The 14,806-nt window shown below is 35.0% G+C and overlaps 1 protein-coding gene across 7 annotated transcripts in view; it reads right to left on the minus strand.

Moving 5' to 3' along the window:
• Nucleotides 1-14,806, minus strand: part of AKAP9 (A-kinase anchoring protein 9) — a 197,840-nt gene that overhangs the window by 111,601 nt on the left and 71,433 nt on the right. For 6 of the 7 annotated variants that reach the window (XM_032875423.1, XM_032875435.1, XM_032875432.1 and 3 more), the window contains 5 exons: nucleotides 11,054-11,107; nucleotides 10,517-10,687; nucleotides 9,643-9,798; nucleotides 8,576-8,773; nucleotides 448-2,832 (listed from right to left, as the gene is read on the minus strand). In XM_032875423.1, the coding sequence (XP_032731314.1) occupies nucleotides 448-2,832; nucleotides 8,576-8,773; nucleotides 9,643-9,798; nucleotides 10,517-10,687; nucleotides 11,054-11,107 (2,964 nt within the window). The remainder of the gene's footprint in view (nucleotides 1-447; nucleotides 2,833-8,575; nucleotides 8,774-9,642; nucleotides 9,799-10,516; nucleotides 10,688-11,053; nucleotides 11,108-14,806) is intronic. The other variant, XM_032875454.1, reaches the window with a different exon arrangement.

Consider the following 14,806-nt stretch of genomic DNA (forward strand, 5'->3'; position numbering starts at 1 on the left):
TGTTTTTATTTCCTTAACAGAATATATAACATAAATTAACTGAAAGAAAGGCAACAATGTTTAAGAAAAGAGATAAAAGCAATGACAGCTAGGGCACCTGGGTGGCTCAGTCAGTTAAGCGTCTGCCTTCAACTCAGGTCACAATCCCAGGGTTTTGGGATGGAGTCCTGCATTGAGCTCCCTGCTCAGCTGTTCCCTGTTCCCTCTGCCTGCTACTCCCCAGCTTGTGCTCACTTGCTTGTGCTCTCTCTCTCTCTCTGACAAATAAATAAAATCTTAACAGTAACAAAAAAATAGCTGATAGGCCCAAATGAGACTTACATTATAGGGTTCATTTTCATTGTTTTGTAAGATTAATTGTGTTTTAGAAAGATGAAACATTTTTTTGCATGAATTATACATTTTCACTATGTTTTAGCATCTATACATATAAATAAGTAAACATACCTGTTCTGATTTAAGTACACTGAGTTCCCACTGAAGTTTATCATTTCTACTTGGTTCAGCTGTCCCAAGTGATGATCCATTTGTCATTAATGGCAAGTGATCCAAAAACAACTGTTCTTGCTTGCCTTCTTTTCCAATAGTCCTATTTTCAAAAGGAATTTTATCTTCCTCCATTATTTTTGATTCAACAAAATCTTTATTTATTTTAGAAACTGATCCTCCAGAATCCTTGCTTGTCATAGTCATACTACCATCTTTTAAAGAGTCTAACTGAACATCACACACATCTACATTTTCTGTCCGTTTATGGTTAATGATGATTTCTAGCTCTCTACATCTCAATAATACTTGTTCTTTCTCTTGCTTTAAAGACTTTACTTCTTCACTCAGAAAAGTAATCTCACCATGTTTCTGTTTTAATTGTTCAGAAAGATCAGACAATCTCTCTGACAGTTCTAACTTTTCTCGCTTGGTGACCTCAAGTTTTTCCATAAGTTCTGTTGTATCTTTCTCAACGACCTCACCGGTTTCCAATGATTCTCCTATGAAAGTTTTGTCATCATCAAAGACTGAACTTTTCATTTTTACCATACTTGGATTTATTCTTTGCAAATGATGAAGCTCTTCACTAAGTGTTTTAAGCTTACTTTTATACTCTACTTCTTGTTTGTTTTTGCTGTCTTCTAAGTCAGTTTTTACCTTGAGAAGGCAAGCATAGTCCTCCTGTAACTCTTGATAGTTAACTTCAAAATTTTTTTCAGCAAATGAAAAAGTGTTCCTTTGCCTTTCAATCTCTTCAGTTAGCTGAATACATTGTTTCTTGAGGTCCTTGTTTTCCTCAGTAAGTACTTCTATTTCTTTTTGCCAGTTACAATCTTGGGATTTGGACTTAATGGGGTCTAGGAATATTAATCTTTCTTCTTGGTTAACAGGAGTATACATTTTCAACATGTCTTCAAGAGCTTTCTTTTCATTTTTAAGAGTGCTGTTCTCTGCTTCAAGTTGTATAAATTTTTCTTGAAGGTTATCCTCTTTTTCCTTCATTTGTTTCTCCAATAATTCAGTTTTAAGTTGCAATTCTTGAACTTCTTGTTCAAGTGTACCCTTTTCCTTTTCTTCTTGCCTGAGTATTTCAATTTCTTTTTGAAGTTCATTGATTTGAAGAGTCATTTCCTCTGATTTTGAATTCACAAGGGACTGCTGTAAATCTTTTAGCTTTGAAATTTCTAAAATTAATTGATTCTGCTTAGTTATCAAACTGTCTTTTTCAAACTGCATGGTTTCTATCTTTTTACTCATTTCATTCTGTAAGCCATCTATCTGCTGTTTGTAGTGAATGCCTAAATTATCCTTAAGTTTCTCAATATTTATTCGATGTTCAATTTCTAAATCTTCTTTTAGTTTGGAAAGTTCTTCTTCATGACTAAACAGAAGCTGTGTCCTCAGCCTCTCTAATTCAGCTTCTTGCGATTCAGCCATTCTGTCTAATACAGCATTTTTTTCTCTTTCTAACATTTCAAGTTTTATCTTGTAATTTGTAACTTCTGCTTCATGTTTTAATTCTAGTTCTTTTCTGGATTCAGAGGCAGAAACAATCTCAGCTTTCAAATCTTCCACTGTACTAAGGGACTTGTGTGCTTCACTGAGTTTACTTTCTTGTTCAGCTATTGTCTGTCTAGCTCTCTGAATCTGTTCCCTTGAAAAGCTCAATTCTTCAAAAAGGTCTTCAAGCTGTCTCTGTAGCGCAGACTTTTCTCCTGAAATTACACCTAATTCTTCCTTGAGTTTTTCTTTTTGAGAGTTAGTATCTTGCAATTTTATGTTCAGTTCATTTATTGCCATATTCATTAACTTTATTTGGTCTTCATTAACTGTAATACTTGGACATGATCTTAAAGCATTCTCCATTTCTCCCTTATGTCGTATTTTAAGTTCATCTATCTGTGACATGTGTTGTTTTATTAACTCCTGTTTCATCTGTACTATCTGCTGCCCGTACATCTCATCCAGCTCTGCCCGGAGCTGTTCTAATTTTCTTTGTGTTTCTTGTTCCATTCTTTGTAGAATATCAGTTTCAAATTGGCTGTCTTTGTGATTTTTCTTCTGAAGTTCTTCAACTGTCCCCATTAATTGTTTTATTTCCTCAGAACACTGTCTTTCTTTTTGCTTGGAATTAGTCAACTCTAATTTCATGTTTTTAATCTCTTGGTTCTTTTGTACAACCTGTTCTTGTAATTCTCCCAGTAATTTATCAGCAGCTGTGACTTTATCCATTAGCTCTACAGTTTTTTTTTCATCTTCTATTATTTTTGTATTTAATTCTTCAATGATTGTATCCTTTTCCTGTATTTCTTTATTTGAGCTTTCTACTTTTTTGTCTTGTTCCTTTAGAAAGAAAAAAATGAAAACGTAAAAATGGCATTTTTAGTTCCTGGCAACTTACATTGTTTAACCTCAATACCAAAAGACTGAGAAACATTTGGTTTTGTTCAAAATTCTATAAAACGTAATTGCAAGGCTTGCCCCTTAATTTTTCCCAAGTCAATGAGATAAGATTTGTGTACCCAACACTATTTGTGAGCAAACACTACAGCAGTGTTGGTCTTCCTGGAAGAAAGAAATTCTTACACTGCTATGGTTAAAAATATTAATTTCAAAATTAGTAGGATTAAAATGTCTAGGCCATTACGTTTTCATCTTTCTTATTAACTGATGAACATTCTAAGAACTTAGTATTTTCTGTAGCTATAGTACTATGTACTCTTTATAACTCCAGAACAAAGTCTTAAATATAACTCAAGATTCCTTCCATGTATTCTAGTGACTTGAAGGTGTTTGATGGGCAAGTGCTATGAAAAGACTAAACAACAAAAACAGCTTCCTATGGGTCTGCCTTAGCTTCATTCCTGTGGCTAAGTAAAATTAGAAATTTAGAGATATCCAACACTTAAGTGGCTAAATCTGGAACAACATGTAAGACCACTATACCATTTATGGCACATTCACTTCATCCTAGACTTTGGGTTTGAACAGAAATTTGAAAGCAGGACAGATATTTTCTTCTAGTTCTGACTTGGGCCTCTACTTTGGAACTGTACATAAGCCCAAATCTAGGACATAGGTCAAGGTACATCCATAATCACAATCATTCATAAGAGTGGTATAGCATAAAGGAGTCAAGCAGAAGCCTTAGAAACAAATTTTTTACTGTTTCTTAGTTGCCTAAATAGTTTAGGGCGAGGTCCCAAGTACAAAGAAAGTACAACGTTCCAACAAGTGGAACAGAATATAAGTAGGTAAGTAAAATCATCTTACTGAGACAGCAGTTCCAGGCCAAGATGACTTAAAGGCAGCCTGAATGAATGTACTCACATCTCTAAAGAAAAAATTTTATGTCTAGAAAAAGGAAAGCCTCAGAGAGTTGGCAGTACTCATTTCATCCATACGAGAAGTACTCTTCTCGTCCAGAGAAGAGAATCAAGGTGCCTTGAGGCTGAAAATTCTGATCCCTCTTGGAAAACCATATCTAATGTAGAAAGCAATGTAAGGGGTTGTAGCAAACAGAATTTAAGAATTTCAATCCACAAACATGACTTTCCTATTGAGAGATGATACATCAAGTTATCATAGCCTAATGCTACAGAACATTTGACTCCAATATCCTTCAATCTCATGCTCACTAAACAATTTCCTGTTATTATTTGGCTTTTCAAATTCATTTGCTCATGGAAAGAAAGTAAAATCCAATGAACTTGAAGTATACAGGTCTCTGTGATAATTATTTCTCACTGTAAATTAATACTCTTATATTCAAGGTTTAAATGTTGGCCTCTTCAAATTGAAAAACCTGAGCTTATCTCAGAGGTAGCTCAAGACTCAGTTGATAGGAGATAAAAACCAGACTTCTCAGCCTACAAGTCAAAGGCCAGATTCTGCACTATATAAATTAAGGCAATGAATATCCTTCTGTGAAGTCTCTTGAGCAAAATTCTATACTTTTTTTCCTGGTCATCCTATATTCCATTCAATTTCGCCATAAGTTATTACATCAAGAGCTGAGCCTTCTGACTTTAGTTTCTATACTACAATATGACATTTAAATCAGTTTAATCTCTTAAATCTCAGTGTTTTCATCTGCAAAATAAATGTAGTATTTCTTCTATGTCATGGAATATGCTTGAAGCTGAAAGAAAATAAATATATTAATGTGTTTTATGCTCTCTGTGCTATGTACAAATGCGATACATTTATATGCTAGAAAGTGTCTATAATGCATTTGGAACCTGTAAGAAAGTAAAATTAATTCAGGTCAACTTCAGTTGATTTATTAAATAAGTAATTAGTCTGGAAATGTTAATATTGTTGTAAAATCTGTAATACTTCTATTTCCTGATTTTCAGTTTGGGGGAGGAACCCTCATAAAACCTTTAATTCAAAATTGTCCAATATGTGATATAATGGCAAACAATGACAATTCTTCATTCAATTGTGAAATAATACAAAATCATGGCTCATTTTTCTTAGTACTGTTTATTTCAAAATACAAGGTTTTAAAATATTTGTTTTCTGTTGCAAAAGACAGCTCTGTGGTCGAAGATACAATCCCTTTGTTTTTGGAAACAGATCTGAGGGAGTGGGGAATAACAGACTTTCTGCCTGTGACCACTATACCATGCGAAGTTCAGAGGATTAAGGACAATGAGAATGAGGCTGGAATCAAGTATAGTTGTCTAATGGGGAGATGGAGAGGAGAAGTGAGTTGGGGGAAATTGGAGGGGGAGATGAACCATGAGAGACTGTGGACTCTTGAGAAAAAAACGGAGCTGAGGGTTTTGGAGGGGCAGGGTTGGGCGAGCCTGGTGGTGGGTATTATGGAGGGTACGTACTGCAAGGAGCACTGAGTGTGGTGCATAAACAATGAATTCTGGAACACTGAAAAGAAATTAAAAAAAAAAAAAAAGGATACTCAAATTCAAACACACACACACACACACACACACACACACACACACACGAGTTCCCTATGACCCTGCAACTACTGGGTATTTACCCCAAAGATACTGATGTAGTGAAAAGAAGGGCCATTTGTACCCCAATTTTTATAGCAGCAATGGCCACAGTCACTAAACTATGGAAAGAACCAAGATGCCCTTCAACAGACTAATGGGTAAAGAACACATGGTCCATATATACAATGGAGTATTATGCCTCCCTCAGAAAGGATGAATACCCAACTTTTGTATCAACATGGAAGGGACTGGAAGAGATTATGCTGAATGAAATAAGTCAAGCAGAAAGAGTCAATTATCATATGGTTTCACTTATTTGTGGAGCATAAGGAATAACATGGAGGACATTGGGAGATGGAAAGGAGAAGTGAGTTGAGGGAAATCGCAGGGGGAGACAAACCATGAGAGACTGTGGACTCTAAGAAACAAACTGAGGGTTTTGGAGGGGAGGGGGGTAGAAAGTTGGGTGAGCCTGGTGGTGGGTATTATCGCAGGGAGCACTGGGTATGGTGCATGAACAATGAATTCTGGAATACTGAAAAGAAATAAAATAATTTTTTTTAAAAAAGTGTAGTTGTCTAGGGGACCATGACAGTTTCAACTATCATCCTAATGCACTAGTCCCTCAAGTGCACTGGTGGAACTACTACTCAGGGGGATTCATACAAAGTGGGGATAAAAAAAGGGGAAATTAAAATAATTTCAAATAACACTGCCTACTGAATATAATAAATACAATAAAATCCAACCTATAGGCTCTTCCAACTAGGCCTAGACTACCTTTCTACACTTCGTCCTGTAAAGACTCACTTTCAAAGACTATTTCTAGTTAAATTATTTTTTTTCTACCTAGACATTTTTAACATGGGTCCGCCTGGATGTTTATATACACTCCATCCTCTATCTAAAATGTCCTTCCAGGGCGCCTGGGTGCCTCAGTTGGTTAAGCCTCTGCCTCTGGCTCTGGTCATGATCCAGCCCCACGTTAGGCTCCCTGCTCGGTGGAGAGCCTGCTTCTCCCTCTCCCTCTGCCTCTCCCCTTGCTTATGCTCTCTCTCTCAAATAAATAAAATCTTAAAAAAAAAAAAAAAAAAAGTCCTTCCTATCAATCAGCTCAGATTCATAATGTATTTGCTTATTTACCAAATGAATATTAATTAGCTGTTAATATGCCACACATTATGCCTACTGCTGAGAAAATAAAATATAATTATAGAGAAATTATTCCAACTTACAGCCCTGCCTCAAATATCATCTACCCCTAAAGCCATCCTGAGTCACTTCCCTTACAAAGTCAGACCTACTCAAAACACTTTTTATCTATGCTTGCCCTTGTTTTGTGCTATCTTGTGTATGTGCCAAACTAAACCATGAGGTCCGGTGAAGAAAAGGGCACATTTTAGGCATCATTATCTTCTGCAAGAGGCTGGTACAAAATAGGTGTTCTGGAAACACCTATCTAAAGATTTTTAAGTTACATTGGTTGTAAAGCATACCATTTCATAATTTCAGTATCTTAAATTTATATGTTTCATATTTTCCTAAGGGTATAGTCTCTGGAATAAGGCTGCCTAGGTTTGAAATCTGGCTCTACCAACTATTACCTGTCTGATTAGGCAATTTACCTTACCTTGTTTTGCCTTGATCTCTTCATCTGTAAAATGGGGGCAATGACACAACCGCTATCTCATAAAGTTATTACAATGATTCAATGAGTTAATATGTGTAAGATGCTTTGAATATTGCCTGGCATCAGGTAAACAAAACAAATACTAGCAAATAACTTTATTATAATCTAAACAATATTTTTTTCTTCGTTACTTTTCAATTTCTTGCAGAAGAACTAAGTTTGTAATAAGTACTATATTATATATACAGTCTGTCCTAATTATTCACAGACTCCCTACTTGCGAATCCATCTTCTTGCTAAAATTTATTTGTAATCCAAAATCAATACTCATAGTCATTTACAGAAATGCATAGAGCAGCAAAAAATTTGAGTTGCTGGATATGTATGCTTCCAAAGTTGACGTCGAACATCACAACTACACTCTGACTTCATGTTTTCGCTCATTAGGAGAGCAAGGATGGAGAAGAGGATGGAGAATACAGGGAGCAGTGCAGTATAGCACAAGAAATATGGGTTCTGGGCCTGCTGTGCGGGTTTGAATCACAACTCTGACAGGTGTCAGCAGGGCAGTCTCAGGCAAGTAACTTAGCACTTTCTCTTTTTTTTTTTTTAAGATTTTATTTATTCATTTGACAGAGAGAGAGATCACAAGCAGGCAGGGAGGCAGGCAGAGAGAGAGGAGGAGGCAGGCCCTCCGCGGAGCAGAGAGCCTGATGCGGGGCTCGATCCCAGGACCCTGGGATCATGACCTGAGCTGAAGGCAGAGGCTTTAACCCACTGAGCCACCCAGGCGCCCCAGCACTTTCTCTTTTGAAAGTAAACAAAATATAATCTACCAGGATGAGTTGTTTTTAGGATTTAAGATTATAATCTATGAGATATGTTGTGTGTGTACATATCCATATATGTATATATAAATATAGTCCCTAGGGTATATGTGTGCCCATGTATAAACACATACATGCATATATATGTATGTATGTATATACATATAAACAAATATAAACATTTAAAATAAATATATTTTCCCCCTTTTATCCCTATGAGCACTTATTTGCTAAGCAACTTTATAAAACATAACTACCATAAACAGAAAATCTACTGTAGTTTTTTCTAATTAAAATCCATAAAATTTCATTTTGTCATGGAAATATTTTCAGAATTTCATTACTGGTAAAGTGAGTAGGAATATCTTTAGGTGAAAAAACAGTAAGAATGGAATATTCTGTTTATAAATTTAGATTCTCCTGAGAACTCACTTTAACATAGGTTGATCACTTCCAAAGGAACTCAGTAATGAGTATTATCTTAAAAACTATTATTATGAGACTCCCAATTGCTTTTGAAAATTGTTTTGCATACTTAAAGAGCTTTTCTTAATTATGAAATTTTGTAATTCATGTACATAATAAAAAGGATAAACAGTTGTATAAAAAACTTCAATTATATAGCTGTTACACATTGGCTGACTTCCTTAAAATAAACATACCATTTCATATGCTCTAATTTTCTCTTGCAAGAAACTAATTTGCATTTTGAAGTCTTCTTTCTTTTTTTGATAATCTTCTAATAAATGGTCTTGTTCTTCCAGCTGTTGCTGATGAGAGAGGATCTGCTGTTTCGCGTGTAGTAAATCTGCAGCTGTGCTACTGTGAGTGCTGTTTCTTAGAGTTTCACTAGCCTGTAACTTGAAAACAGAAGGAAACCTCCAAGTTAAATTCTGAAGAGATTGCACTAAGGAAGAGATGACTTTTAGGGTATTACTTGGGCCACAACTGCTATCTGGGAAATCTACTAGATTCATAGGCTTGAAACTCCAGTAAACATACTGCCGTAGCTTATCAGTTGACTGTGGGCTGATCAATAAGATCCAAGCTGAACAAATACGATTATCTTTCCCATCGTAAAGCAGAGAAGGTAGTCTAGTGAGATAGCCAAGACTACATCAAACATGCAGAAAGAAATGGGGACTAAAAAACAGTACTTCCTGGATTCCAGATGATTTTTCAATTTGTGATTCTAATCCCTTTCAGATGTCTGGTTGTATCTTCTTCACCTTGCATTCTGTTTAGATAAGCTTGTATTCTTACATTAGATTCCTCTCTTTTTGCTTAAGCTACCTTAAATTATTTTCTGTACTTGCCATCAGAAACTTGATTAATACTATTAGATTCTTACAGCTCTGATTAAAGGCAAATGGAACACTGTCTAGTTACCATTTTGGAAACTAAAATAAAATCATAGCAAGGCTGGCAAAAGGTAGATGTGACTACATGTTAATTTCTGCAAAAATCCACCCAATCAAACTTAAAAGATTTTGTAGGTTTTCAATATATAGACAAGGAAGAAGTACAGAGAAAATAACAGCAAGAAACCAAGCAAGAACTAGGAGTTAAACTTCAGGTTAACGTAACAACAGGTATTCACATATTTCCAACATGATACATAATAACCAAATCCATTTTAAACTAACTTAAATTTGTTCTGAAAATTAGAGCACTTTAAAATAATTCATTACTAAAAATCTAATAATTTTGTTCTATTAGTAATACTTACATGCTGGAATTGAATCTGTAATTTTTGACTTTGTTCTGTCAACTCTAAGAATTCTCTCATTGTCTCATCCTTTTCTCTCCTTGCTTGTTGTAAATTAGCAGTGAGCTGGGTTATGATGCCATCTCTTTGCTTAATGGCAGCTTCAAATTCTTGTAACTAAAAGACATCAGTGAAAATAAAAAGTGCCACACTTATTTTTTAAACAAAATTGATTACTACTATAGGTAACTATTCTTCAAAAACAATATTCAAAATGCACTGACAGAATTATGATAATTTTTAAGTAACCTTATCTATTCTTGTCCATATCTGAAAGATCAGCTTGCAGAAATGGGCTTTAATTCCAAATCAACTTTAAAAAAATTACTAGGTCTAACTTATCCATTTATCTGCTTCTAGAAGGACAAGTGCCTTTATATTTAGGAATGTCCCAACCTGTTCCTAGGCAACATCACCATAGACTTGTTCAATTCTTACTTGTTTCTGGAGAGGATGAAACTGAAATGTATTCTGTCATCCTCATCAATGGCCTTTTCCACTTTGTTTTTATAACTAATTGCCACAAATGCCTACTTTTACAAGGACTCACTGACATTTTTAAAGAGTGTAGGTCATCATATTCTGATGTGGTTTGCACCATAATTTTCTCTCAGGCTGATTACAAAAACACCTATCCTACCAAAGTGATGTCAGCCTAGCTATCTCATAAAGTTAAAAAATTAAGCAAGGTTGTTTGTGGTATGTATAAGGACATGTATGATGAGATGACTTAAGTTACTATTTAAAAACCTCATCTTTAAAGAATGTACATACAGGATCATTCAAATTTCTTATTTCTGTCTCAGTAATGAAACAAAAACAAAAGTAAACATACCTGCTGCAGTCCATCACTCCCATAGGTGGCTCTCATTTCTTCTAGTTCTCTGTTCAGCTCTTCAATCTCATGCTGTTTGCCAGCCAATTCATTTTCCATCATCTCTAGGTGCGTCTGATTGTACTGTGCTCCATGTTCAGAATAAGAGTCATCAGCACCAAATTCTTCTTCCTAAATCAATCCAAAATTTTTAATAATTCATATTAACAACATTCCTCAGGAAGAGGGATTTAAACACTGAATTCCATAGCAAAACACAGTTTGAAATATCACTTATCACCTCAGGGTTTACAGGAATGACAACCTACTTTGTTATTACTGTGATATAACCTTAAAAGCAAAAACAACATATTGTGAAATCTGTTATAATTGAGCTTTTATAACAACAAAAGGTGGCTAATTTTGTTTTGTTAAACATTAAAAGCATTTAGAAATCACACACAGAAAGAAGTACATGCAGGAAAAAGCTTTGTTAGTGAGCCAGATGGTTTTAAATAGTATAAAACATTAGTATCGTGAGAGTTTTAAATACTGTACCCTTAATAAACTTGTAGGCTTTTCTGTTCTCACCACAAAACTGCAACCATTTACCTGTACAAAAACAATTTCCTGATATATTATGATTTTAGAGAGAATTTTATTTAAAGCTAACAGTTATATTTCTGCTAACCTTATTCACGCATATCTTATGCACAAAGAAACTGCCTCATTGGCAAAAATAGACACAATGATTAAATTTAAATCTAAAAAGATATTATGATCATTTCAAATGCCAATGATTCCCAAAACATTTGAGTGCTTATAATGCAGAAAACACCATACTATACATTTTCATTTAAGTGAATTAAAGTTCTAAGAGCAGTTTCCAGTTTGTCCTCACAGGGGTAATTATAAACCTCAAGTGACTAAATTCTCATCTGCCTTATAATCATTTAAATAACTGTTTTTTGATTAAGCTCTATTCATTTTAAAGTAAAATTGTTTACTGGTGCAAATTCACTGAAGGTTGGTGAATTTGTCAAGAGGTATGAGATAGATAGCTGAGAAACAGTCTCCCAACTTTCCCAGCCATGCCAACCCTGAATGATGCAGAGATTTTCCATAACATATTATTGCCTCTCTCTATCAAAGACTTTGACGATGGGAAGAAGGATGACAACATATGTCTCCTGGGTTGACCTGGCCAGAGATTAATTTCAGATCAATTAATCTATTTAACAAACCCTTCTTTCCCTCAACAGTGCACAAAAGAACTTCACTTCTGCTTACATCTTAGTTATTCATAATTCTACCTTAACAGAATCCAAGATAATAAAGTTTATACTGTTGGAATACATAGACTAGACTATCCCAGAGTTAGGATATGCACTACATCTTTTTTAAAAGTGAAGATACTGTGGAGCCTGGCTGGCTCTGTCAGCAGAGTATATGACTTGATCTTGGGGTCATGAGTTCAAGCCCAGCCCACTATGGGTGTGAAGCCTACTTAAAATTTAAAAAAAAAGTGAAGATACTAGCTAAGAGTTCCATAACAGAACTTGATTCCTTGCAATTTGTGAAAACTGTCAGAAGACAGGAGTACTAACTCTATTTAAATTATTAATATCAAGTCACTTGAAATAATTTTCCAATTAAATCCTCCTAAATTTCAATTAGCTTTTCTTGATTCTGAAATGAAGCACTTTGATAAGCATCTACTAAAGTTTTTAGTTATAGTTAAATGAAATGGATTTTATGAATATCTTCAAATATCATATTAAGCAAGGATACAACTTTAGGTGGAAATAATATAACTATAATAATTTATCAGTTTATAATGACTGTATCTAACACATAATATAGCCAAAGTTCAGCTTAATTTTTCTCTAATTTAAGGAAAATTACACTAAAAAAACTCCTATGTATTGGCTTCTTAAACTTAATTATGCATTATTATAACAAACATAAAAATCATTAATACATTTTTTAAAAAATTAATACTATGTAAATAGGTAATAAAAGATTATTCACCAGAACTAAACTAATACAAACTATATTCTGAAGTTAGAATAGAAATACCCAGCAGACTACTGGGATCATTACTAGTTAGCATTATTCTATTTTTTAATGTATATAATTACTTTATTGATATCTAAAGGGTAGAGCATCATCCCCCCTTTTTTTTTTTTTAAGATTTTATTTATTTGACAGAGATCACAAGTAGGCAGAGAGGCAGGCAGAGAGAGAGGAAGGGAAGCAGGCTCCCCGCTGAGCAGAGAGCCCGATGTGGGGCTCGATCCCAGGACCCTGGGATCATGACCTGAGCCGAAGGCAGAGGTTTTAACCCACTGAGCCACCCAGGCGCCCCTCATCCCTTCTTCTTATATTAGTCTTCTAACACTATGTCTGGTAAACCTTAATATGAAAGTAAATTAGTAACTTGAAACATGAAGATCAGATTGATAAACCCGGGTGAAGAAAAAGCCTTTTTCTTAGTGTCTTTTTTTTCTTCCTGTGGCATTTATCAAAGTTATTTAACCACTAGGCTATACTAATAAATTCTTTCTGAATTTACAGATTTATTCAATCTGTATGGACAACGTGAAGACTTGGGAAAGTATAAGTAAGGTACATTTTCAAATTTAAAATGTTCTGTATAGGTAAGTATCACCTCATAAAGATACCAATTCAGAAAGAATCAGAGGAAGATAATTTTTATAACCATAACATGGCCTTTACACCAAAACCTTTTCCTTCCAGTGGATGTTAGTTTAAAAACACAAAAGACAAAATATAAAATAAATTAATAAAATAAAAACAAAAAAGACTAATTCACTATTTTTTTTTAAGATTTTATTTATTTATTTGACAGAGAGATCACAAGCAGGCAGAGAGGCAGGCAGAGAGAGAGGAGGAAGCAGACTCCCCGCTGAGCAGAGAGCCCGATGCAGGGCTTGATCCCAGGACTCTGAGATTATGACCTGAGCCGAAGGCAGCGGCTTAACCCACTGAGCCACCCAGGCACTCCAAGACTAATTCACTATTAATATCTTATCCTATTATACTTAATGTGGTACTATTTACATTAAAAAATATTAATAATGTATATTTTAATAAAATAAGAATCTGATGGTTCATAAAAGTTCATGAAAATTATAGGACTTCAATGTGCCTCAGTGACTCATGGAATTGCAGCCAAGTAACTAATGAGGTTAAGATCATCCACTTAAAGTTAAAGCTGAGTATCAAATACCATGCTGTACATCTTAAATATATTTAAGTTTTAACTGTCAATTATACCTCAAAAGAGCTGAGGCAGGGAGTGAGAAAAAGAAAATGAGGTGAAGTTAAAAAAAAAAAAGTGAAAAGGCCAAGTTTATATAACTTTATGGCTATAGGCTATGTCTCTAACTCCAGTCATTTCATAAATATCATGAATTGTACAGGTGACTTGGTTAAGAAGCACTGAATAATCACATGAAATCCATAATGAGATTTTTTGCCCAACTATCACTTCATCTTTCCATACTTAGCAAAGCATATTTATTTACCTGTCATGTATATAGTTTGCCTCTAGCATTTGCAACTTTCTCCAAATAACCCTGCTCAAAGGGTATCCATAAAAATATTTCATGTACATACAACATTTTGGATATGAAATGTCTCTTCACGGGGGACTGAGTAGACTATGTGTAATTTAAATTAATTTGTAAGAAGGGCATCTTTTTTTTTTTTTTTAAAGATTTTATTTATTTATTTGACAGAGAGAGATCACAAGTAGATAGAGAGGCAGGCAGAGAGAGAGAGGGAAGCAGGCTCCCCGCCGAGCAGAGAGCCCGATGCGGGACTCGATCCCAGGACCCTGAGATCATGACCCGAGCCGAAGGCAGCGGCTTAACCCACTGAGCCACCCAGGCGCCCCAAGAAGGGCATCTTTTTTAAAAAATATTTCATGTACATACATCATTTTGGATATGAAATGTCCCTTCACGGGGGACTGAGTATACTATGTATAATTTAAATTAATTTGTAAGATGGGCATTTTTTTTTTTAAAGATTTTATTTATTTATTTGACAGAGATGACAAGTAGGCAGAGAGGCAGGCAGAGAAAAAGGAGGAAGCAGGCTCCCCACTAAGCAGACAGCCCGACGCAGGGCTTGATCCCAGGATCCTGGGTCCACGACCTGAGTTGAAGGCAGAGGCTCTAACCCACTGAATCACCCAGGCGCCCCAAGAAGGGCATCTTTTATTCAGTCTGATTTCTCTGGCACATGTAATTGAGTGTATATTTATACAGAAGAGATCTCATT

Source organism: Lontra canadensis, unplaced genomic scaffold (genome assembly GCF_010015895.1).
Source record: "Lontra canadensis isolate GAN:19392208 unplaced genomic scaffold, GSC_riverotter_1.0 scaffold2, whole genome shotgun sequence".
Lineage (NCBI taxonomy): Eukaryota > Metazoa > Chordata > Mammalia > Carnivora > Mustelidae > Lontra > Lontra canadensis.